General features: G+C 41.8%; 1 protein-coding gene across 6 annotated transcripts in view; it reads left to right on the top strand.

The window, feature by feature from the left end:
- Positions 1–10056, top strand: part of MAST2 (microtubule associated serine/threonine kinase 2) — a 383088-nt gene extending 373032 nt beyond the window's left edge. For all 6 annotated transcript variants that reach the window (XM_056844043.1, XM_056844042.1, XM_056844041.1 and 3 more), the window contains 5 exons: positions 3398–3624; positions 4414–4536; positions 5948–6084; positions 6249–6436; positions 7779–10056. In XM_056844043.1, coding sequence (XP_056700021.1) covers positions 3398–3624; positions 4414–4536; positions 5948–6084; positions 6249–6436; positions 7779–9856 — 2753 coding nt within the window. In that variant the 3' untranslated portion in view covers positions 9857–10056. The remainder of the gene's footprint in view (positions 1–3397; positions 3625–4413; positions 4537–5947; positions 6085–6248; positions 6437–7778) is intronic.
- The last annotated feature ends 13213 nt before the right edge of the window (positions 10057–23269 follow it).

Below are 23269 nucleotides of genomic sequence, written 5' to 3'. Positions count from 1 at the left end.
TGCAGGCATGAGAAGTAACTGCCTTGCTGTTACACTGCCTTGACTCAGCTCACTGTGTTACAGGATATGGTATGTAGATGAAATGGCATTACAAATATGGTAGCAAGTAGGTGTGCTAAACTGAACTGGGTTTTTGGGACACTGATCCATAGAAGAGAAATCCCATTTGCCTTGCTTCACTCGATCACTGTAGGCCAGGGGTGTTGAACTCATTTGTTACGAGGGCCAGATATGACATAAATGTCACTTGGTTGGGCTGGGCCATGCCTCACAAGCCCAGATCGAGAGTGGGGGGAGGCTGCCTCAGCTAGCTTGCGGGCTGCATAGGAGCTCTCAAGGGGACGGATCCGGCCCTTGGGCCTTATGTTTGACACCCCTGCTCTAGGCAAAATGTTTTTTTTTTCACATGTAATCACTTCTGATGTTTTCTAAGAAACTGCCCTATGCTCCCTACATATTTTTATCTCTAATAGTAATTGACTGAAATGGCTGTTTATGTCCCCAAATTGGTTGCAGAGGTAGAGTAAATTCTTTTAGGATGAAGTCCAGTGTTTCTTGCTGTAAGAATAAAATAAAAGCTGAACAACACCCATGGACATCCTTAAATAAATAGTTCTTTTTCCAGCAATGACTTGGTGCCCATGTCAGATTTTCCAGTCTTTTAACTCTGGCCCTCTCCTGTTGTTTTTCTGGTGCTCAGAAATACAAACATTTAAGTTCCACATAACTGTCACCATTTATAGCCATTAATAGATCTTTCTTCTATGAATTTGCCTATTCCTTTTTATAGTCCTTCAGGCTAGAGACCATAACATCTTACAGTAGTGAGTTCCACTAATGGATGTGAAGGGATATCTGGAGATCAAGGGGGCTGCACACCTTTAGCCTTCAGGCACCTTTAGCCAAGTCCCCGGGAGATCTTTGAGTCTAGACTTACACAGGTGCAATCTCAGCACAATATCCCAGGTGAAATTGTATGTGTGTGTGTGTGTGTGTGGGTGGAGAAGAATGGGAGAGGAAAGAGACACAGTAACAGGTAGGCAGAGGTCTTTCACATCACCTACTACCTGATGCTTTAACTGGAAATGCCCGAGATTGAACCAGGGACCTTCTGCATGCCAAATAGATGCTGTCCCACTGAATCCCAGTAGGAGATGAACCTTCCTGCATGGCCACATGGTTGACTGATGGTTTTAATAGACTTAGCTGCATTTGTTAGATTGGATTAATAACCTACCAACATTGGCTGTACATCATCCTAAATGTGAGGTGCCTTGGAGAATTGCAGGAAAAAGGGATCTTGATTACAGGGGTCTGGAGTTCATGAAAGCAGGCTGCTTCCTCTTGCAAGTGCCCTTTTGTTGCGTTCAGCCTGATCATGATTCTCTGGTATGATATTAAAGATATCAGAGTCCCTCTGAACCTCTGGCTTTATAAGGCCCGAGGCTTCCACAGGAGAGTGCTGTTGGGGGTGGAGTGGAGGGAATGTAGGTAACAGAAGTGAAAAGTGCTCCCTTTTGTCTGTTCTGAATCTACTTTCATTGCTTGTTCCTGGCTTCTAGAATTATAGATGAAAAACATGTTTTACTGTTTCTACGCATTCATAATTTTGCACACCTATGTTATGCCTCCAAACTCCCAAAATTAAAAACCTGGAGCTATTTAGTCTTTCCCTTAGAATGAAGGTATCCAATTCCTGATATTTTAAAAAGTCTAAGTCAAACTGCTTTGTGAGGCTAACCAATATTGACACAGTATAAGTTTCGCCTTTGTATGTGTGTTTTTTGCCATCAAGTCACAGCTGATTTATGACCACCCTGTAGAGTTTTAAGGCAAGAGATGTTTGTTTGGAGGTGGTTTGCCATTGCCTGCCTCTGCATCATGCCCTGGTATTCCTTGGAGGTCTCCCATCCAAATACTTGCCAGGGTAGAGGCTGAGAGTGTGTGACTGGCCCAAGGTCACCCAGCAAGCTTCCATGGTAGAGTAGGGATTTGAACCTGGGTTTCCCATATCCTCGTCCAACACCTTAACCACTACAACCACACTGGCTCTACAGTGACCAGAAACTGAGCTGTTGCTGTCAGCAGTATCAACTTATACAATCAGCACAATCAAATGGGGATTTGTTTGTTTCACTGTACATGATGCTGATATTTTCAGTGAGCTTTCCAGTGTCACCCAAGATGTCTTTCCTGGCTGCTCTCGGCCAAGTTAGATTTAGCAGTGCATAAGTAGTTAATCTTTACCCAGTGTGCATCATTTGACATTAAGATTTTGTATTAAATTCCGTTGCACAGGTATCTAATTTGGAGAGATCCTTCTTCTGTAGCTTTTCTTGAAATGCCACCATCCTAAAAAATTTCATGGCATTTACAACTTGACCATTTCCACCAGACAGTTTATAAATAAGAAACTCAGGAGATCCTGGTTTGAATACCCACTCTTCCATAGAAGCTTGCTGTGGCAAAACAGAAAGGGAGAACTTGGGCTGGTGTGGGGATGAGATGAGGTCTGCTAAGCTCCATTTTATTTTAGAGTAGCAAGTGTAGTGAATGCAGTTTATGACTAGACAAAGGGGGAGGGTGGTTCTTCACAAATAGTGGCACAAAGATGTCTGAGGCTCTGCCTGTTCCATTTATTGTGGCAAAACAAAAGTGAGTGGTGTGCATACATAGTGATACTTTGCCAGCAAAATTTGGAAGTGGCTTGGTCTTTGTATCCAAGAAGATACAGGAATTTTGCTTGAAGGCAGAAAAGGAGGAAAGCAGCAGACTAGCTAGGATTTATGAACAGCTGTGGTCTGTTACGTATAACTGATAGAATAGCCAAGCTTTTTGTTCAACAAACTGCAGCTGAAACAAACCATGGTTTCTTGAGATATCTGAGTAGTCTATCGACTAAACTGTCTGAGCTGCATATTGCACACATTTGTTACTTCATAAAAGTTGCATATTTTTCTTGGTTTAAATGCATAGCAAAAATATATTTTTCCTGTAACGCCTTTATTTTTAAAATTTGCTTTGCTCATTGGGTTATTCATGACGGTCTAGTATTGGTTCATTCCTGGTCCATTTTTTTATTTAAAAGTTTTAAAACATATTCAGAGTGACTTCTAGATGAAACACTTCATATTTTAAACTTGGAGGCACTACAATATATTTAAACACACAGACAAGCTACAGAAATGTCTTCATAAAGGCAGAAGTGGGCAAGCCAAGTTGTAGGTGGCAACTGTTGCAAAGTGCTCAACTTATATTTTTCTGATTCTTAAGTCACTTCATGCATTAGTCAAGAAAACAGGTGTCAGGTGTCTCACAATCAGGGTATTTAATTCTCTTTTGGTTTAAGGCAAATTGTATTTTTTTCTAATTTTTAATCCTTTGTATTTTCCTGTAGAGCATCACACATGTTCCCCATTGGCTAGTCCAATGTCACCTCATTCCCTTTCCTCCAACCCATCTTCAAGAGACTCCTCTCCTAGTCGAGACTTTTCTCCTGCTGTATTAAATCCAAAACCACCAATCATAATTCACCGAGCTGAGAAAAAATATGGCTTCACACTTCGTGCCATCAGAGTCTACATGGGAAACAGTGATATCTACACAGTACAGCATATGGTCTGGGTATGTTTCTTTTGCATGTTAGTGGGTTGTTCTCAGCCATATGGCTTGGAATGAACTAGGAATAGAAAGTCCACCCTTCATTTTTCCAAAAAGACTTCCAGTACTTCCTAGAATCTCCTCAAGCATGACAACTCCTTTCTTCCCAAGTGTTGTGTGGGTGCATATGCTCTTTATCATGGCTGTTAAGATACATTGATATTGATGGTCTACCTCATATCATATCATCTCCCTCCCTTAGGATTCTTTACACAATTGCTTGGAGTTGATTACATGTCTTTAAACATAATTGTCTTCCTACTGAATTTATTAGGAATTTGGAATTTAGCTATGAGTTATACAAAGGGCTTTTGTGTATGCTTGCTGTTTTCCCCTTCACCAAAGTTCTCAATCAGTCTTTGCATGTGTGCTTCCTTTCTTTTTAAAATAATGTGTGGTTGACTATAGCCAATCTCCCTATACCAAATCATAAAAATGTTTGCCATTTTTAATTGCAAAATACAGGGGAAAAGGAAAGGAAGGTAGTATCATTATAAATGAAGATTATTATTTGAAGGTAATCATTGTGATACAATATTAACATGGAGTAGGATTTTCTGTCGAATATTGCTTTTGTTATTCTATTTCTTTGTTCCATTGATCAAGGACTGTGTAGAAAATTTTGGTACACAGTAAAATGCAGAATACATGAGAAAAAGAAATAAGGCAATTTCTGGGGTTGTTTGCTTTCATTGTTGCAACTGTTTTTGAAATCAGTGTCGTCCCCCCCTTTTTTCCCCCTATCACTGGCAGCACGTAGAAGAAGGTGGCCCTGCAAGTGAGGCCGGTCTCAGAGAAGGAGACCTGATAACCCACGTGAACGGAGAGCCTGTACACGGATTGGTGCATACTGAAGTGGTGGAATTGGTCCTAAAGGTGAAGATTGGCTTTTCACAGATGCAGTATGACTGGAGCAGTGTATATAAACCCACATGCTTTGTACAAAGCAGTTTTGGGTATTTTAAATAAATACAAGGAGACTTTTAACGTGTTTGCTATACAGAAATCCACATACATACTTTGCAGTTAGAGTTTTTTCCTAAATGTTTCAGCTTCTACTTGATATTTTGCTTTTGAAAAAGCATATCAGCCAACTCTGTTAACGTTTAAAGAAAATGTACCCTGAATCATTATGCCAATGTTTAGCCTTCTGGCAATGATGTAAAATTGTCATTTTAAACAAGTTTTTGCCTGGGTGGCCTTAGGGCCTTTCCACTTGATCAGTTTCCAGCATAACAAATGTGCAACTTTTGTTTATGTAGCACGAGAGCTCCATATGCTTCTGTTCAAGGGGAGCATAGCAATATCCTGTTGGTGGGAAAGTTCTTACTCCAGCTTGCATGGCAATTTGAATTTGGAGTCTTTTCTGGACTTGCACAAGTATCAAAGGAACCTGTTAAACAGTAGCAATGTCATATTGCCAGCGTCAGAATGTCATTCTATGCCATGTCATGACCCTGATGCCAGAGTTCATCTGTAAAGAGGGAACCTGTACAGGAGCTTGAGCTAGACTAGTGTCAAAGTAAGTGTAGAGAAGGCCTTGCCAGTTCATTCAGTTTTCAGACTTAACTCTGAGAAGTCAGCTCAGGGCTCAAGTACAGTGTTCTCCCTATTTTGTCTGAACATCTTGTAACAGAGCCTTTAAAAAGAGTGGGGGAAGAGAACGGCACCCTCTGTCCCACTCTAATCCATTATGTTTGCCCTAGATATTACATGTGCCTTTTATTTGGGATTGTGAGAAGTATCTTGCAAATGCTAAAATGTAATAGGGGGCACTATTTGAACCACTTGCCTAAATAAATAGCCAAAGAAGTAATAACAACATGTTTATGTTCCCCTTACTCTATCTTGATGCTAGTGCTTTAGAGGGGAAAAATACCAGAGACACAACCAAGTAGTAGCATTGAAATTGAGATGCACTTCTTGGCAGAATTTCTAGCATCATGGTGTGGTGCAGACATGTTCTGATTTGTTTGACTGCCTTCTGAGTATCTCACAATGTTTACATTAAAATACCCAAAATCTTAGTTTGAGAGCTCTCTGCAGTTGTCACATCAACTAGAAAATCATTGTTTAATTGTGGGGAAAAGTCTACTTCATAAGGTCCCTCTTGTATTATTTTCTAAAAATGGAATAAATGATATAAGGAAGGAAATATAATTTTTCAAGGACATTTAAGACAACAAGCAGAGACAGTGCCCATCTAACACCTAGTATTACCAAAATACTCACGAAGGATAAAATGAATGCAGTATTAAAGAGTACTTTTGTTCCTTCTGACTGGTAGAGTGGCAATAAGGTATCCATATCAACTACACCATTTGAGAACACATCGATCAAAGTAGGACCTGCTCGGAAGTCCAGTTATAAATCCAAGATGGCTCGAAGGAACAAGAAAAGCAAAACAAAAGATGGGCAGGACAGGTGAGAGATACTTAATTGTGAAAAATGAAATGTGCTAAAATAATATCTGGAAATAAGCTGCTGTTGGTGGATGTTGTTCTTGTGTCTCGTTATATTGAGTCACTGAAATGCAGTTTGTGTAAACTTTGTACAAATGCTAACAGTTCCCACCTTCACTTTCCCAGTAAGAAGAAGAGCTCTCTATTCAGGAAGATTACCAAGCAGGCTTCTCTGTTGCACACCAGCAGGAGTTTATCTTCACTCAACCGTTCTCTGTCCTCTGGGGAAAGTGTTCCAGGTTCACCTACTCACAATCTGTCCCCTCGTTCACCAACACAGAGTTACCGATCTACTCCTGAGTCTTTGCATTCAGGTAAAAGCAGAAATGTGGAATCGGGGTGGTGTGGGGTGGGGACTGACCTTTAATCAATTCCATCAGTAATGCAATGTCTTCTCCAACTGGATAGTGCAGGAGACAGTCCTTATTACAGTTCAGGGTTCCAAAAGTGAGTTGTGACCTTACTGGGGGAGCTGAAAGAGTCTGAGTGTTGCAGATTCATAAGAACATAAGAAGAACCCTACAGAAGCAGACCTGTGGTCCATCTAGTCCAGCATGCTGTCTCACACAGTGGCAAACCAGTTACTCTGGAGGTCTAACAGCAGGGCATAGATGCCAAGGCCTTCCCTGATGTTGCCTTCTGGCACTGATATTCAGAGGTTTACTGCCTCTGAATGTGGAGGCTCCCTTTAGTTACCATGGCTATTAGCCACCTATAGACCTATCTTCCACGAATCTGACTAGTTCCCTTTTAAATCTGTCTGTGCCTGTGGCCATTACTACATCCTCTGGCAGCAAATTTCAAATTTTAATCCCTTGTTCATCTTGAATCTACTGCCCATCAACTCATTGGGTCCCCCCCCTCCAGTTCCGCAGGACCTGTAAGACAGAGCTGCTCCACCAGGCCCATGGTTGAGGGCAGCGACTGATGTACCTTGGCTGGCCTCCCTGCGCCGGCTGCGTTGCCTGCCATTTTCTGCATCTTTTGGCATTGGTCAATGTCTGCCTTTCCACCTGGCTAGGACGTCACCAGTACCAATTTTAAATGGCATCATTGGACTCTTGGTTTAGTTGGTTAACTGTGAAGATGTATTATTGGTTGTAATGATATGCATTTATTGCTGAGATATTGTATTTTAGCTGATGTAAGCCACCCTGAGCCTGACCTTGGTTGGAAAAGGCTGGGTTAAAATACATAGTATTCTGGGAGAGGAAAGGAAAGTTTTCTCTGTCCACTCTCTCTATCCTGTGCATAATTTTATAAACCTCTATCATGTGCCCCCTTAATTGTCCCTTTTCTAAACTGAAAAGTCCCAGACTGTTTGGCCTTTCCTCATAGGGAAGGTGTTCCAAACCCTTAATCATCTTGGTTGCCCTCTTCTGTACTTCTTCCAGCAATGTCCTTTTTGAGATATGGTAACCAGAACTGCTCACAGTACCAAATGAGGCCACAACATAGATCTGTATAGGGGCATTATTAATGTAGCATGGAACTGCTTTGCAAGTAGGTTCTGGAAGGTAGAGTTTGGGATTATTTCAGCTGGTTTGTTGCTGTAGGCAATTGATTGTATGTACATTGCCATATGACAGCAGTTCCTAATGCCTTTACATGACTGACTTTTAATGTCCCCCCCCCTTTTTTTTTTACTGTTTGCAGTTGGTGGAAATTCTTCTCAAAGCAGTTCACCTAGCTCCAGTGTTCCTAACTCTCCTGCCAGCTCAGGACATATTCGACCTAGCTCCTTGCATGGGCTAGCGCCAAAGCTTCAACGGCAGTATCGATCCCCAAGACGTAAATCTGCAGGAAACATTCCTCTTTCACCACTTGCTCATACTCCCTCGCCAACCCCGCAGTCCACTTCGCCTCAGCGATCTCCTTCTCCTTTACCAGGGCATTCAGTGGGCAGTTCAAATATCATGCACTCTTTCCCTGTGAAGTTACACTCCTCCCCACCTCTGGTCCGGCAGATTTCAAGGCCCAAGAGTGCTGAGCCACCAAGATCCCCTCTGCTGAAGAGAGTGCAGTCAGCTGAGAAACTGACCTGTTCTCTGTCCTCGGAAAAAAAGCTTCCCTCTTCGCGCAAACACAGTTTGGATACTTCCCATTCTGAATTCAAGAAGGAGATGCTCCAAAGAGACCCAGGTCTCCAGAGTTGGCAGGAATCTGTGAGTGAAGCTATAGGGGGTAAAGTTGGACTTGCAGAAAAAGGGACACTGCAGAAACCTTCTTCCAGGAAACTGGGGAGCATTCGGCAAGACAGGGTGGAGAGAAGGGAGTCTCTGCAAAAGCAGGAGGCCATCACAGAGGTGGATTCTTCTGAAGATGAAACTGATGAAGGGTCAGAAGATAGTCAAGATGGGAAAAGATTGGACAGGCCGACCTTCAGCAGAGACCACCACATTGCTGATCCTTTCACTGAGGATGAAAGGAAACATTCTTCCAATTTGGAAAGCAAAGATAGTATGGAAGATGATGCCTTTCTTCCTGAGGAACCAAAAACTGAACATTTGCTGGAAGGGACAAATCAGCAGCAACCAAAAGATGTTGCAAGGTCACCACAGACTGTCTCAGATGAGCCACTTTCTGAGGTTTGTGTAAGAATTTCTCCTGTAGGACAGTCTGGTGACAGTGAAACAGCTGGAATATCTGGAGCAGCATCAAGGTCTCCACAAGACAATATCCCCAAACTAGTTTGTCTAAAAGGTACCAGTTTTGAAAACACTAAAGATTCAAAGGAAACTCAGATTCTCCAGAAAAGCACAGACTGTCCAAAGCAGGTGAAGTGCCTCCTGCAGCTTGATCATGGTGATTGCTCAGGGTTGCCAACTGGAAAAAATAACTTGAAGGAATCTGTTTCCTCAGAAACCACTTACATATTGTCTGAAGATACTAATTCTTTGTTAGCACTTTGTTCTTCTTGCACAACTAGCATAAGCTCTCTTCCACTAATAAGCCAAATGGACTGCAGAGATGCACATCAGAAGCAGGAACTCCCATCTACCAAGGACAGCATCAGTATTACAGATCTGGCAAAAATTAGCAAGGCTCCTGCACAAAAGTCTCCTAATTCTGAAGAACAGTCCAGGTTGTCCTCTGCAGAGGCAGTTTCAAAACACACAAATCAGGCAAGCAATAAAAACTGGAGTCTGAGATGTCCCACAAGTGCTCCAGTTCCCACTTTTAATGCTCCAGCAGAAAGTAGAAAAGCAGTTTGGTCAGGTTGTATAGAAATAGGTGAAAAAGGTATATTGGACACAGCGGATCGCAGCTTGTCTGGCTCACAGGCATTAGGAAAAAAAAGTGAAGACTTCCCTCAGGAGGAACTGTTTTATGCAGAGGAGTGTGTGTCAAAGCAAGGAATGCAGGAGACATTACAGGAAAGTTCAAGACCAGAAACAGCCAAAGCTTTCAGCACGTGTGGTCTCAGTAAAATATGTGGTTCCTCCATAGAGTCAGAAAGTCTAGCAGTGTCTTGGGAACCAATGCATCCAGTGGGAGTGAAAGAAAAGGAAGTTTTTTTGGCACCTGAAGCTTTGGAGGATAGGTGGCAAGCACCTCCACCTGAAGATCAGCAACATGGCATTACTGAGGAGAACATGAAAGTGTCTTTGGGACCAGAGATTAGCCTGACCCTTAAAAAGGAGGCTGCTCCATTGTCTGAAAAAATCAAGGAGGCTGGAGATAATTCGCAAGCAAGAGACATCCTATTGTCAGAAAGCAGTAAGAAAACATAGCAGCATCTCCACATTCTGCCACAAAGGCAGCATTAGTAGAACACAAATCTAAAACAGAAAACCTGTACATCTATTTTTTGTAGCTGTTTTTCACACTCTTGCCTTTTTCATTCTTGCAATTCTATTTTTGTACACAGCATTTGCCATTTGATGCCTCTTCACAGGCTGTCTTTAACCAAGTTGACAAAATAGTTTGCAAACTTCCCATCAGTTTTTTATTTTATTTTATTTTATTTTGTCCTGATATTGGAGCATCCTATTCATTTGCTTCCTCGAATATTTTGCATTGCCTTCAAAATTCCAGAGAACTACATTTGAAAAATAAGGCAGCTCATTTGAAAAATGCAACATTTTGACCAATTTTGAATTTTAGTCCTTGATTCCAAAATTTTAGATAATTCCTTTATATTGGCAGAGTTGAAGAAATACATCCTTGATGGCTGAGTCATCTGAAATTCTTATGCTACATTACTCTTTCTTTCTTTTGCATATCGTAGATTTTTCTGCCTATCTAAGAGGGTAGCTTCTTGTGCAAGCTTGTGCAGTAGGACAGTATCCTTAAAAATAAACTAAAAAACCTTTTTTTCCCAATTGAAATGCCAGAAAAACAATATATCTTCCATTTTTTGGGGGGTATTATTTTAATGCAATTTTAAAAGAAGCGTGATGCTCTGTCTTTCTAGAATTTTTAATGCTTGTTGCCTTATCACCTTTGTTCAGACTAGGCAATAAACTAAAAAGTAGTTTTGGATGCTTCAGTTACGGTAACTGCCAGTGTGAAAGTAGACAAGGTGCCAGGATGCTTTGTTATCTCTCAAGCATTTTTAATTGGTAAGGAGCTGATGGGTCTTCTGATTCAAAAGAGGGTGTGTGTGGATTTAACCCTTTTCCACCGTGCCATTTCTGCAGTCTCCTTGGAGGCACTGTTTGCTTCATTGCAGGCCTACTTGACACTTGCACATTTCCCCAACAGGGCCAGTAGTAACTCCCAACTGGGTATTTGAAGTCAGGCAAAAGTTTAACGCATACACTTCCACAGCCTTCATACAAGTTGGGCATTGCAGGTGCTTACCAATGAAAAACACTCAGAAGATCCAATTACTGGTCTCTCAGTATCTTGCCTAGTTTGACCCTTTAGTGACAAGTAGCATCCTAGCCTGGTCTGAGACCTTGTTGGAGGAAGTGAGCTTTTGCGACCTCTACCCAATCCTGCCTAATGTGCCTGTGTTGTTATGAAAACAATCAGTGTCCAGCAAATGTTCTAATTTGACTTACACTGGGCATTAATCTTCACTGATTTATCAGGAGAAAGTGGACACGCAAGTGAAATAGTCCTGTGATCTTAGTGTCACTTTTCCAAGTGTTGTAGACATTCAGTAAAATGGCCCCTAGATTACACAGGTGAATTGTAAGCAGAATATGAACCCAGATCCCTTTCTGCAGTTTAATCCATTTACTACTCTTGTAAAAGGCTTACATTTTAAGGTAACATTTTGATTGCTTTTGAATATTCAGTGATGGCTGGCACACTCTGGAGTTCTTTTTTTTAAAAGCCCACTAGCTCTATAACAATGCACTGATAAATACACAGCAAAACAATAACTGGGGTATTGTAACTCCGTTGCTTATTGAATCTAATTACTGCTTATGGGGAACATTGGCTATGTCCTTAAACCTCAAAGTCTTGGGAATTTTAACTTACACCCTGGCCTAATGGATTACCTCTGTATGTGTAAGCAGAGAAAGTAATTATTTGTGAAGTTTGCTTCTCTGCATAGATAGGAAGGTGATCATATGGTGACTTTAATAGCTCTCCAGTGCAAGCACTGCAGTTAATTACAGTGTAGCTTCATTATATGGCAATGTGTTCCGATATAAAGGCTTTTCCTGCATCATTTCTCCTTATGTATTTTTTCAGTAGGAACATGTTCTAATGGTCATAATTCATGGTAATCACATTTCAAGTGTCTGTTTATTGCTCCGTTTCTTCCCTGAAGTTCCTTTTTCAAGGTTTACTCTGTACCCAATTCTTTGGCTTCACTTCTGGACCAACTTATATATTTTTTTGGTTTGGGGTTCTTTTGTTACAGTAACCACTGTTTACTTGGGTGTGTGTCTGTTAGAAAGAAAATAAAATGGAATGAGGTGTGCCTTCAAGTTACAACCCTGTAAATTAAGGTCAGTTGACTTTCTCCTATAGCACCTTGAAGCTTCAGTACTGAAGAATTTTCAGTGTTATTTTATTACGTGAGATGCTTATGTCCTTCACCTGGCCACCAGTGCAGAAACTCTAAGCATGGGAATGTTAAATGAAACATTAAGCTTCCTTCCGTCCAGCCAGCTCTGTATTTTGCCAGCCTTTGCTGCATTGCCCTTGAGACAAAGGTAATTGGGGCATCAGTACACTTTTAAATTTTGGGGAAAAGAATTGCTGTGGCTAACATGGACTGATACCAGAGTTACTTAGAAATACACATTAACTTGGAAATGGTTAAATGTTAAATGCCATGATTTACATTATATAAATTTGAGTTCTGGAATAAATAACGTTGCTTCAAACATATTTACAGCATTTGTACACATAAAGGGGTCAAGGTTTGTATCTCTAGTTTAGCCAAATAAAATATATTGGGGCCACCTCGTGTATATTATAGGTGTCACTCAAATGACACCTTTTTTATATGCTTCTTTCCATTATACTTAGCAGGAAAGCTCCGTCATTGTTAACAAAGGCTGGAAGCCTTTGTTCTTCACCCCCATTCAGTATTCCTACAATTACAGACCTCTTTTATAAAATTGTTGGGTTTTTAAAAATTCTTCCAAAGCCCCATGACGATAAAAGAAGGCATTGTTTGGAAATTTAAAAGTTATATATTTTGAAGAGATCTGACAATCATGAGGTTTCCAAAGGCAACATTTAGATCTTAAGAACTGACAGGCATTAAGTCTGGCAGGAGGTGGTGTGGAAGGATGAACTAGAACTGATGTTAGCATCATGAGGGATAGGAGTTAGTATAAGTTTTAAAAGCCTGGATGGAATCCACTCTATAAATACCCTGCTCATCCAGCTAGCATAAAATTCTCATTTTCACAGTGAATGAGAATGGTCAGAGAACTGTGTAGGTTTTGAGATACGTGTAGCCATGCAAGCATTTTTCCTTTTCCAGTTTCTTTTCTTTTAGTTTGAGTGCATGTTTGAAATTCACCTTTTCTTTTGCTTCATGCATCCTTTAAAATTTTGGTATCCAATTGATGCATTCCTCAGTAATACTGCACACCATTAAATGGTGCATCTAAAATCACCAAATTAATATTTAGTGTAAATATTAGATTTTTGTGTTGCCAAAAACCACTCCTGGGGAAGGATTTCTGAGACCTTTTGGTGTTCATTATGCTACAAAAGAATACTCACCAAGGAACAGGATAAGAGGAAATGACCTGTAGATTTTCTTCCTCGGTAGCACTGAATTAAGGTGTGGTTTGGAATTTTGCTTTTTTGCTTTTTTTCTTCTGTGAGAGGAAGGTGAAGTCTTTCTCTGGTTTTATCTTACTGGACGTGAAGGATGATGCCATACTTCTAGTAAATGATTTTACAGGGGTGTGTATGTGTGTGTTTACATTGTATTTTTGTTCTGTCTATTGTTTTGGAGGCTGGGAACACAGCTTTCAGGCTTGATTTCATTCTCAAGCTGGTGCTAACCAGCACCTGGCTAGTAGAAAGGATAACGTGGGATGTGTTATTAGAAACTTGAATAATTGCCACATAATAGAGGTGCAATAATTTTTATTCATGTTGTACCTGCATGTTGATGTTCAAATACTACTCTGAAATACACTTCATTTTTTTACTTAAACCAGTGTGCATCTCTTGATTGGGTTGTTTTTCTTTACTTCTTGCTTAGATGTTTTCCTGTAAAACGAGTCATATGTGTTTTCATGTAGTTATGCTGAATGTCTTAGGACAATCTTGCTTTGCTTCAACCTAATTGGTATTTTTAAAGGTATTTATTCCAATGCAAGACTGCTTTTTTTCCAGGAGGGCCATCTTACATTTGCATACCAGTTTCAGTTATGTCAAGAAAAATAGTGTTGGGGGGCATCTTACATTCCGGGTCGCCTTCCTTTCAAGCAAATACAGTAGTTCACCACTTGACAAGCATTGAGTTACCACTGTGAGCGCATCTGTTGCTTTTCGAGGTTGGGTGCAAATGTTATGTGCAGTAACTTGTCCTTTGGCAAATCGTTATTGGTATTCAATATTGCATGGAATCTATTGTTTCATCACAGGGTGGCTGAACATGACTATACTCTAGCAACCTAGGAAAAAGGCCATCCTGGATTTCTGTGGAACATCCATTGTGTACTTGCCTGCCACTGGCCTACAGTTCGGATATTCTGTCTACTGTTGTCTTGTTCTGCCCACAGTGGTAGCAGAGTCCATAAACTGGTTGTGTTGTATGAAGAAGTACTTTGTTGTGAATCTCTGGTCAATTAGTTTCACTGGGTGACCCTGAGTTCTGGTATCATGAAGGGAAAACATTATCTCACTGCTTTCTCCAAGCCTTGCATAATGGTATAAGCCTTGTTTCCCCCTCCCCCCCTTGTCTTTTTAAGCTGAAAAGCTCCAGACTTTAGTTTTTCTCATAAGGAAGATATTCAAAATTATAAACAGTATTGCAAATACAGCTACATAAATTTAAATAAAGGCATGCTGTTTTTAACCCCTTTACTGCAGAATTTCCCTTTTTTGCCTCTGCTGCATACTGAATCAAATTCATTGTATTGTCCAGCACAGCCCTGAGGTCTCTTTCTGGTCACCATCAGTTCAGATCCTATTTGGTGAACAAGTGGTTCAAAGTGTTTTTGATCCCAGTGTGCATCTTATACTTGCATCCACACTTACACACACATAGGTCTCTTTCCTGTCTGGTCACCATCAGTTCAGATCCTATTTGGTGAACAAGTGGTTCAAAGTTGTTTTGATCCCAGTGTGCATCTTATACTTGCATCCACACTTACACTGAATATCATGTGCCTTTTGTTGTTGTTGCCTGTTTTCCCTGTCTGGAAATTTAGATTCCATAGCAAATGCAACCTGCCCACTAGAAAGCTCATTAGATTACAGGTGATTTTCTAACACATGAAACTGAGGCATAGTCTCCTTGACGTACACACACTGGGTGGTTGGGAGCAGACTAATTCGTAATATGCTAAAGATGCAGCTAGCAGACTGAACTGCCTCTAGCAAGCCACTTTTTATGTCCATTTACAAAATGGAAAAATGCTAACCTGTTTCTGGGTTAAGAAGATCAGCACAATAAAAATTGTCAAGTATTTTGCAAATAGAATAATGCAAATAGTAAAAAGTGGGTCCTATTGCCTCTCAGCAAACAGTTGTGTTTTAACAATGGGAAATTTGTCGTGGGGGCTTCATTTAAATGCAGAAAATGCTCCACCCTGAAACCCAACAATTCTTAAATCCGTATGCCTATCTAACAAGAGTAGACTAATGACCACAAGCTCATGGCCTTTAGCAACACCCCCCCCACACACACCCTGCATAGGTGTGTGGCTGATTAATGGTTCTGGAGAAACTGAATGCTTGCACACTGTTTTGTGTTATTTTGGTTGATCTTATAAAGGGATTTTGCAGATCTTCTGGGAGATCGCATTAATAGGCTGTTGACTTGAGCAGAATTTTGCATTTTACATCTTTAGGCAGGTTGGTTAATGCACCCATTTTTTCCAAGGCTGAAGTCTGCAAAATACAATTTTGGAACAGATGTTTCTTCCATGCTGAGAATTATAATAGCACCTAGAATATCAACTCTTCTGGTTTAAAGACGAGATAAAACCACTTTTAGCTTGCTATAGGGTGGGGACTTCCTGCTAAACGTTCTGGCTGTTGAACTGTAGGGCTCCATATTTGCCATTTTTCTGATGTATGTTTGTTAACACTAGTGTGGCAAAGATTGCTGCTCTTAATTAAGCACGATAATTACTGTCACGCAATAGAGTTTTAGAAAACAAGACAGCCATATAAAAGAAGAGGAAAACAATCCATTTTTGGAGACATTGTGACGTAAGGGTGATTTGGACATTATGTTGAAACAATATCCATTCATGAGCTTTTCAGTTTTAATACCAAACCACATTTTATGGAAGTATGTCCTCAATTCTAGTTACACAGTAATGTCACTAGAAAAGGCCATGGATGCAAGAATCTAAATGGAAAGTATGAGGCATCTGATTGATGGGGGTGTATGGAGAGGGGGTAGGAAGGTTTCTGTCAACTGGGAATATTTCAACTGGTTTATTGTGAATCTGGCAGTTTGGGGACTAGATTGTGTATTCACAGTATATTGCAACATTGACGAGAATGTGGAGCTTAATTTACAGGAGTCCCATGTTGATCCGTTTCACATGCTTATATTTTTTGGTAGAGGCATAGAGTTCTGTTTGTTTTTGTTTTGCTCATAAGAAAGGACTTGTACTGAAATGGAAACTTCAGATTCTAGATTTAAATTTCCAGCTTTTTCACTGTGCCATTTTTACCTTAATCTATCCATCCACTATCTAAGATAAACATTGGTCTTTTTGTGAGATCACCTCAGTGGTGCCCCCACTGTGCTTTTGCCATTAGCCTCAATTCAGATTTTCATTCTTGTAGCCAGAGATGGCTAAGAACTCACAGCTTGCTGCAACTGTGTGTGTGTGTGTGGGGGGGGCGCTCCCATATCCATTGCTTGGGTTTGTATTCTACCTGCCTGTGGGTCAGTTGGTTTCCCTCCAATAACAGACTTTCTTCCTTTTTTCATAGAGGGAAAAGATCACAGAGGAAAATAAATTTGTATCTCTCACTGGATTGCACAAATGTAATTTTCTGACATAAGTTAGGCACGCTGTGCTATATGTGCATCAGTGTTCTTATAACACAAACAGCTCTCGCTGCTGTCCAGACAATACATTATTTATTATTAGCCATGATTTTATCTTGATCAGGTGACTGTTTCAGTGCTTACCACCATGGCACAGTTTTGATTTTGTGAATACTCCTTGGATCCTTGATCACTTGTGGCATTCATGCATGGAGATGGGGTCTTAAGTGCCCACAACCTTCCACAAGAGGGCAGTGTTGTCACACCGGCATGAAGGCTGAAGCGATTTAGCTGGAGCTTTGAGATGGCTTTCTGAAATACTGCAATATCCAGAAATTCCAGCAGCTGTAGTTGAGCACAAATGTGACTTCCTGAATGCATCCTGTGTGCTGAGGCCTCTTACAGCATATTGAAATATTGATGCAACTTCTGTCTCAGCCAAGAACCTCAGATAAAGGTTTCTGTCTTTTTCGTATTCTCTAAGGCTCCTTATTAGAAACTTCATGAGCCTTTGGAGTGACACATTGTAAAATAGGCAAGTCTGTGTGTCTTAGTTTATTACTGAAGGAAAAGTCTCATCTGCCCTGTCATGGAAGGCATTTCCATTCAGGACTGGAGAGGTGGGGGTGCTTTACTGAGTTTTGCCTCCAAAGTTCATCTGTTGAAGTTTAACCCGGACATTTCCCCAGTCCAGCTGTGACCATGGCACAATTTATTTTTAGAAGAAATTCACAAGTTGCAAATGTTTTGGGCAACATTCTAGTTTGAGTTGCAGAATGTAAGTCAAGGAAAGAGTTATACATTCTCTCCCAGTTATTCTCCACATGTAAAGCATTTTAACATAACGAAACATCTTTGAGCTCCAGTACTCATTGCTGTTTGTGTATAGGTTTAATGTCTACTTACTGAATTACATTTTAACCCATATTTCCACCAAATAATGTAGGATAGTGAATGTGGCTCCCTCTATGTTAGTCTTACAACCTCCCAAGGTCCATTAGGCTAAGGGACCAGGGGCTGGCCCAAAGATACCCTTATATCGATCCTACTTTAAATGTTGATTTTAAGATGTCTGTTCTTGCTCTTTATCTTACACTGAACGTTGTTAATGTATGGTGAAAGGCAAGAAAGAGTATCTTAAAATCAAAAGTGTGTTATCTAGTCAATACATGTTTTACTTTTGCATTATAGATTCAGGAAAAGCACAAAAAAGATTATTGTGTGCAAGGGGACATCATTATTTAGATTTTGTGGAAGAGCATATGAATTTTTTTCATTCCTGCCTTGAGTTCTGAGATGCTCAGGAGAAAGGTGGGCATATAAATATTTTAAATAAATATTTATTTGAGATGTCCAGATCATTTCAACGATTAGGGAATCCATGTAAAGCCATCCTGAAAGAAAGGGCTCTATTAGGATACATATTTTAAAATTTGATTTGTTTTGGGTCACCTCTGCAGGCTAGGCAGCCCCTGCAAAAGAAATTTACAACATTGTATATAATAAAACTGCAGCGGTGTATGGTTTCCAGGCATCTATTTTAACGTATGAACCTGCCAAAGATGGTGAAAGTCCACTGGTCCATCCAGCTGCTTTTCCTTGGTCTGAATGGCCCTGTTTTGAAAAAAAAGAAGAAGCAAACATTCTCTAAGCCCTACTTTGTTGGAGAACTTCCAGCCATTCTCCAGTCTTTCATTCATGGGTAAGCTGCTTGAGTAGGCTGTTGCTCCTCAGCTCCAAGGACCCTTGGAAAAGTCTGATTTTCTAGACCCATTTCGCTCAGACCGGGATTTGGAACAGAGACTGGCTTTGGGCACCTTGGCTGATGACCTCTATAGAGAACTAGACAAGGATGTGACCCTGCTATTTCTGCTGTATCTCTCTGTGTCCTTTGATACTATTGACCATAGTATCCTCCTGAACTGCCTCTCAGTGCTGTGGCTAAGGGGCATTGTGTTAAGATGGTTGGAGTCCAGTCTGCCGGGTCGGTCTCAGAAAGTGGTGAAGGGGGATTCTTGCTCTGCCCCATCGCCATTGGCCTCTGGGGTTTGATCTTTATCCCCCAAGCTATTTAGCATCTATGTGCTGTGGGAAGAGATCACCAAGAGGCTTCAGCTGCTGCGTCACCACTATGAAGATGATACCCAGCTCTGCCTTTCTTTCCCACCTAATTCCGAGGATGATGTTGAAGTTCTGAACCAGTGCTTGGAGTTATTAATGGGCTGGATGAGGGTGAATAAGCTGAAACTTAGTCATGATAAGACAGAGATTCTCTGGGTTGGTAGAAAGGCAGACCAGGGACTTCAGATCGCTCCTGTCTTGGATGGGGTTATACTCCCCTTGATGGGCCAGGTTCACAGCTTGGGAGTGCTACACAGCACAGTAGTCACCTTAGACAACCAGGTGGCTGTGGTGGCTCGGAGTGCTTTTGGCCAGCTTTGGAAAGTGTGTCAGCTGCGCCCATCCCTGGGTCAGTCATATCTAGTCACTTTGATCCATGCTTTAGTTACTACTAGACTGAACTATTGCAATACCGTCTATTTGGGGCTACCCCTGAAGAGTATTTGGAGGCTGCAGCTAGACTGGGATCAGCTACCAGGAGCATGCGACCCTGCTACTACAGCAATTGCACTTGCTACTGATCCATCTGAAGGATTTTTTCCCCAGTATGTTCTTGCCCAGGAATTAAGATTACAGAGAGAGGCCCTGCTGACTGTCCCATCAATCAAAGAAGCTTGTTTGGGGTGTGCAGAAGAGAGGGCCTTTTCAGTGGCAGTCACATGATTTATTGAATAACCTCCCCAGGGAGGTGTGCCCAGCCCCTCACTTAAGATCCAAACTTCAGGAGGCAGTTAAAGTTTGTTTTCCTTAGGACTTCATTTGGTTAACTTTACTAGCAGTCCCTAAGTTGTGATCTTAAATTTTGGTTTTTACATTTTTAATGCATTTTATGTGTTTTATCGATGTTGTAAGCCGCCTTGAACTCCATAACGAAGAAAGCTAATAAATGTTTTGAATAAATAAATAATGGGCAGCTGCTCTCCATGGCAAGAGGTTGCTCTTAACCACATCACTTGAGATCCTTCTGAATTCAAGAAGTCGGATGTGTATGTGTGCTATAGGTCGTCCCAACATCTACAACCACCAGCGCTAAACTGAAATGAAAGGCACAATCTTATGTTCGGGGGTTTAGGAAGATGCTAATTCTTTTTCCTTTCTCTACTGGACCCAACCCAAACACCCTATAACAGTAGATCATATGACCTGCCTGGGTTATGGACCCCCAGGTCCTACTCTCTTGGCAACTCTGCCTGGTCTTTCTTCCCCCTACACACATACAACACAAAGGCAGGAAACTTAGAGATGAAGACCCAGAAAACCTTACACACACAATGCCTACCCTGGCTCCTAGCCTAGGTCTGAACTCCTAAGTGGCTACTTGCTGCTTCCTGTTGTCACCACCTGCCACTGAGCCATTCCCTGCCTCCTTACCCAAGAAATGGGTCTTGAGCCTCAGCACCCCCACATCTGACTGAGATCTGCATGTGACTAGTCACATGTGGCAGCAGGAGACTGGTGAGCAGCAAGATGGCTGCTGCAGAGCTGGATGGAGTTGTGCTCACTCTTTTTCCTGCTGCCTGAGTTCATTATTTTGCCACCTGCTGTCTTGTTTTGCGATCGTGTAAAGACTTATTTTTTTGATACGTAGATGCCCGGGCTGCATTTTCAAGAGGGAGAAAGGGGCTCTTTAATGCTTTTTCTGCCATTTCCCCACCAAAATGCCACCCAAGTCATTTTTAGCAACAAAGTGGAAAAAACAGGTACCCATTCCCCCCCCCCAGTAGGTGGTAAAGGCAGCTCTAAGGTGGTGCCATCACCCTAGGCAACGTAACCTCTGCTTAGGATTGCCAACCGCTAGTTAGGGTTTCTTGGGAAATTCTTGGAGATTTCATGATGGTGTCTGGAAAGGGCAGAGTTCGGGAAAGGGAGGGAGCTCAGCAGGGACATGGTGCTATAGAGTCCACTTTCCAAAGCTGCCATTTTCTCCAGGGAAACCAATCTCTTTAGTGTGGTGATTGGTTTTAATTCGAGGTCCCACCTAGAAGCTGATAACACCCCACCCATTGGTTAAGGGAAGCAGCGTAGAAGGTAAAGTTTTCCAAATGTAGCGGCCCAGTTCCCAGTTGCATCATGCTATCCGTTACATGGAGATTAGGTATTGCAGTTAGCAATGAATTAGAGTTAGCACTAGTATTATGTTACCCCCCCCCCCCATTAAATCCCTTTCGGGGAGGGTCTGAAAGTAGTCATATTCTCTCAAAATGTTACTATAGAAACAAGATCAATAATTCAAATTAAAATGCATAACCCCCCCCCATCAAGTCTGCATCTGGAATGCATCCAGCAAGCAAATCACTGAACGAAAGTGCCCTGCCCAAGGGACCTGAAAAGACATTCTCTGACCCACTTTTGCATTCTTATTTGCTACATTAAAAATAAATAAATACAAGGCAGAATGTTCTAAAGAATCCTGTAAGTCTTGGTTTCTTGTGCTGTGTTATGAAGAACTTTTGCCTTCAGGCACAGATTAATAAACAGATAATAACACAGGGGGAGGAATCCCATGCTGCAGCTTATTTTCATAACTTTCATTTGCTTTTCCTATGAATGTTTCATTTTTCAACTAGAGGGAAGATGGGAGGGACTGGCTGGGGCTCACAGGAGTGGAGATCAGTACTGCTGACTAGTTCCTAATTAGAAATAGTGAAGAAAGTTTGTTGCTGAGGCTGTTAGGGTGTGTGTGTGAAGCTATATGGGCAAAACCTGGCAGCCCTTTTCTTGGAAACTATTTCCCCAGAGTGCTAGTCATACCTTCTCTCTCTCTCCCCCCCCCCCCCATTCTTTCATATTCTCTTTGAAATAAAGGTGGGGGCAGCTCATGCAGTTGTCTGTCTGCCTTTGGCAATCTTAAAAGGCTTAAGGGAAAGGGCTTGAGTTGAATTCACAGAAAAAGTCATCAAAGGGTCACAAGTAAGCTTTGAGGTGGCCTGGTCAGTTGGCCAAAAGCATGGAAAGACTCTCCCTGCTTCCCTCCATCATTCCCACCCGCCCCAAGCTGGGTGTACAAGATGCAGGTTCTGTACCAGTTCTGGATGCTAAACATCTAATCCCAGACATCCCGAGTGCTACATTTTCCCAAGTGCATAAATTTGCGGAACCTGGGGGCTGCAAAGAGGGAGTGGAGGTGAATGGAGGAAGGCAAGGAGACTGTTCTCCCAGCTGGCCATGTGGTCAGTCCACAGCCTGCTGCCCTCTGCTGCACGGCAACAGCACGTCAGTGGGGATTGGGAGCTTGCCTTTGACAGCTATGTTTTTGAGCAGGTGGGGTCTGGACTTCTGGAATTACGACTGGTCTCCAGACTGGCGATTATTTCCCCTGGAGGAAGTGGCAGGTTCAGAGAGCGGACTCTCTGTATCATGTATCATGGAATCCATGAGAAATGGAAGTCCTAGAGTGGCTACAAACTGGTTGTTCTAGGACTTCCATTTCTCCTGTGGTGTATCATAGATTCTAAGAGAAACTGCTTGTCACTTGTACAGACGCTAAAAGGCAGAAAGTGGTTAGGAGTTGAGAAAGGGGTGCAATTGCTGTTGCTGGTGTCCTCCTATGGGTCTTCAGAGTGGATTTTTCTCTAACATTGAGAGGATTTTGAGAGCTTCTTTAGTGTGAGTGGGACAGAACTGGATAGCAACCAGTTTTTCAAGCACAAATGTTTAGGATCAAAGAGTTACTATGACACAGAACACATGCATGTAGATGATGTAAGGTGGAAGCAATGGGGGGTGATATGAAGTGAGGATTTAAAATGTAAATTTTGGTGGAAGAAGTGACCCCTGCAGGAAGGGAATGAATTGGAGAACCTGACCTTTGATCTGGTCATGACATCATAGGACATGACATTGCATCCCTTTACAGGCACCACCCCCAAATGTCTGGGAATTTCCCAAATTGGAGTTGGCAAGCCTATGACCGTTACAGCCACTCAGAATTGTGCTTATGGTAGCCTGTGCTGTTTTCAATTAATTCACGGGGGGGGGGGGGGTTGGCTTAACAAGTGTGTACAGTCATGATGGTCTGGAAACTTGGAGTAGTACAAAGGCTTCAATGAGTCAAGCCTCACCCTGGAGTCACAAAAAGCAGGTTTGAGTGCACTACTGACCAATCACAGCTCATGTCCACATGCCTCAGTTTGGGGCTTCTAGTTCAAAGGATGTGCCTTCCAGAGCATGTGATATTAGCAAATAACTCCTGGACATTACTGATTCCCCAAGGTGGTGTAGTGGTTAAGAGCGGTGGTCTCTAATCTGGAGAACCGGGTTTGATTCCCTACTCCACATGAGCTGTAGACTCTAATCTGAACCGGGTTGGTTTTCCCACTCCCACGCATGAAGTCTGCTGGGTGACCTTGGGCTAGTTACAGTGCTCTCTGAACTCTCTCAGCCCCACCTACTTCACAAGGTGTTTGTTGTGGGG

This window comes from Euleptes europaea, chromosome 2 (genome assembly GCF_029931775.1).
Source record: "Euleptes europaea isolate rEulEur1 chromosome 2, rEulEur1.hap1, whole genome shotgun sequence".
Lineage (NCBI taxonomy): Eukaryota > Metazoa > Chordata > Lepidosauria > Squamata > Sphaerodactylidae > Euleptes > Euleptes europaea.
This window is presented reverse-complemented; position numbering and strand designations above follow the sequence as displayed.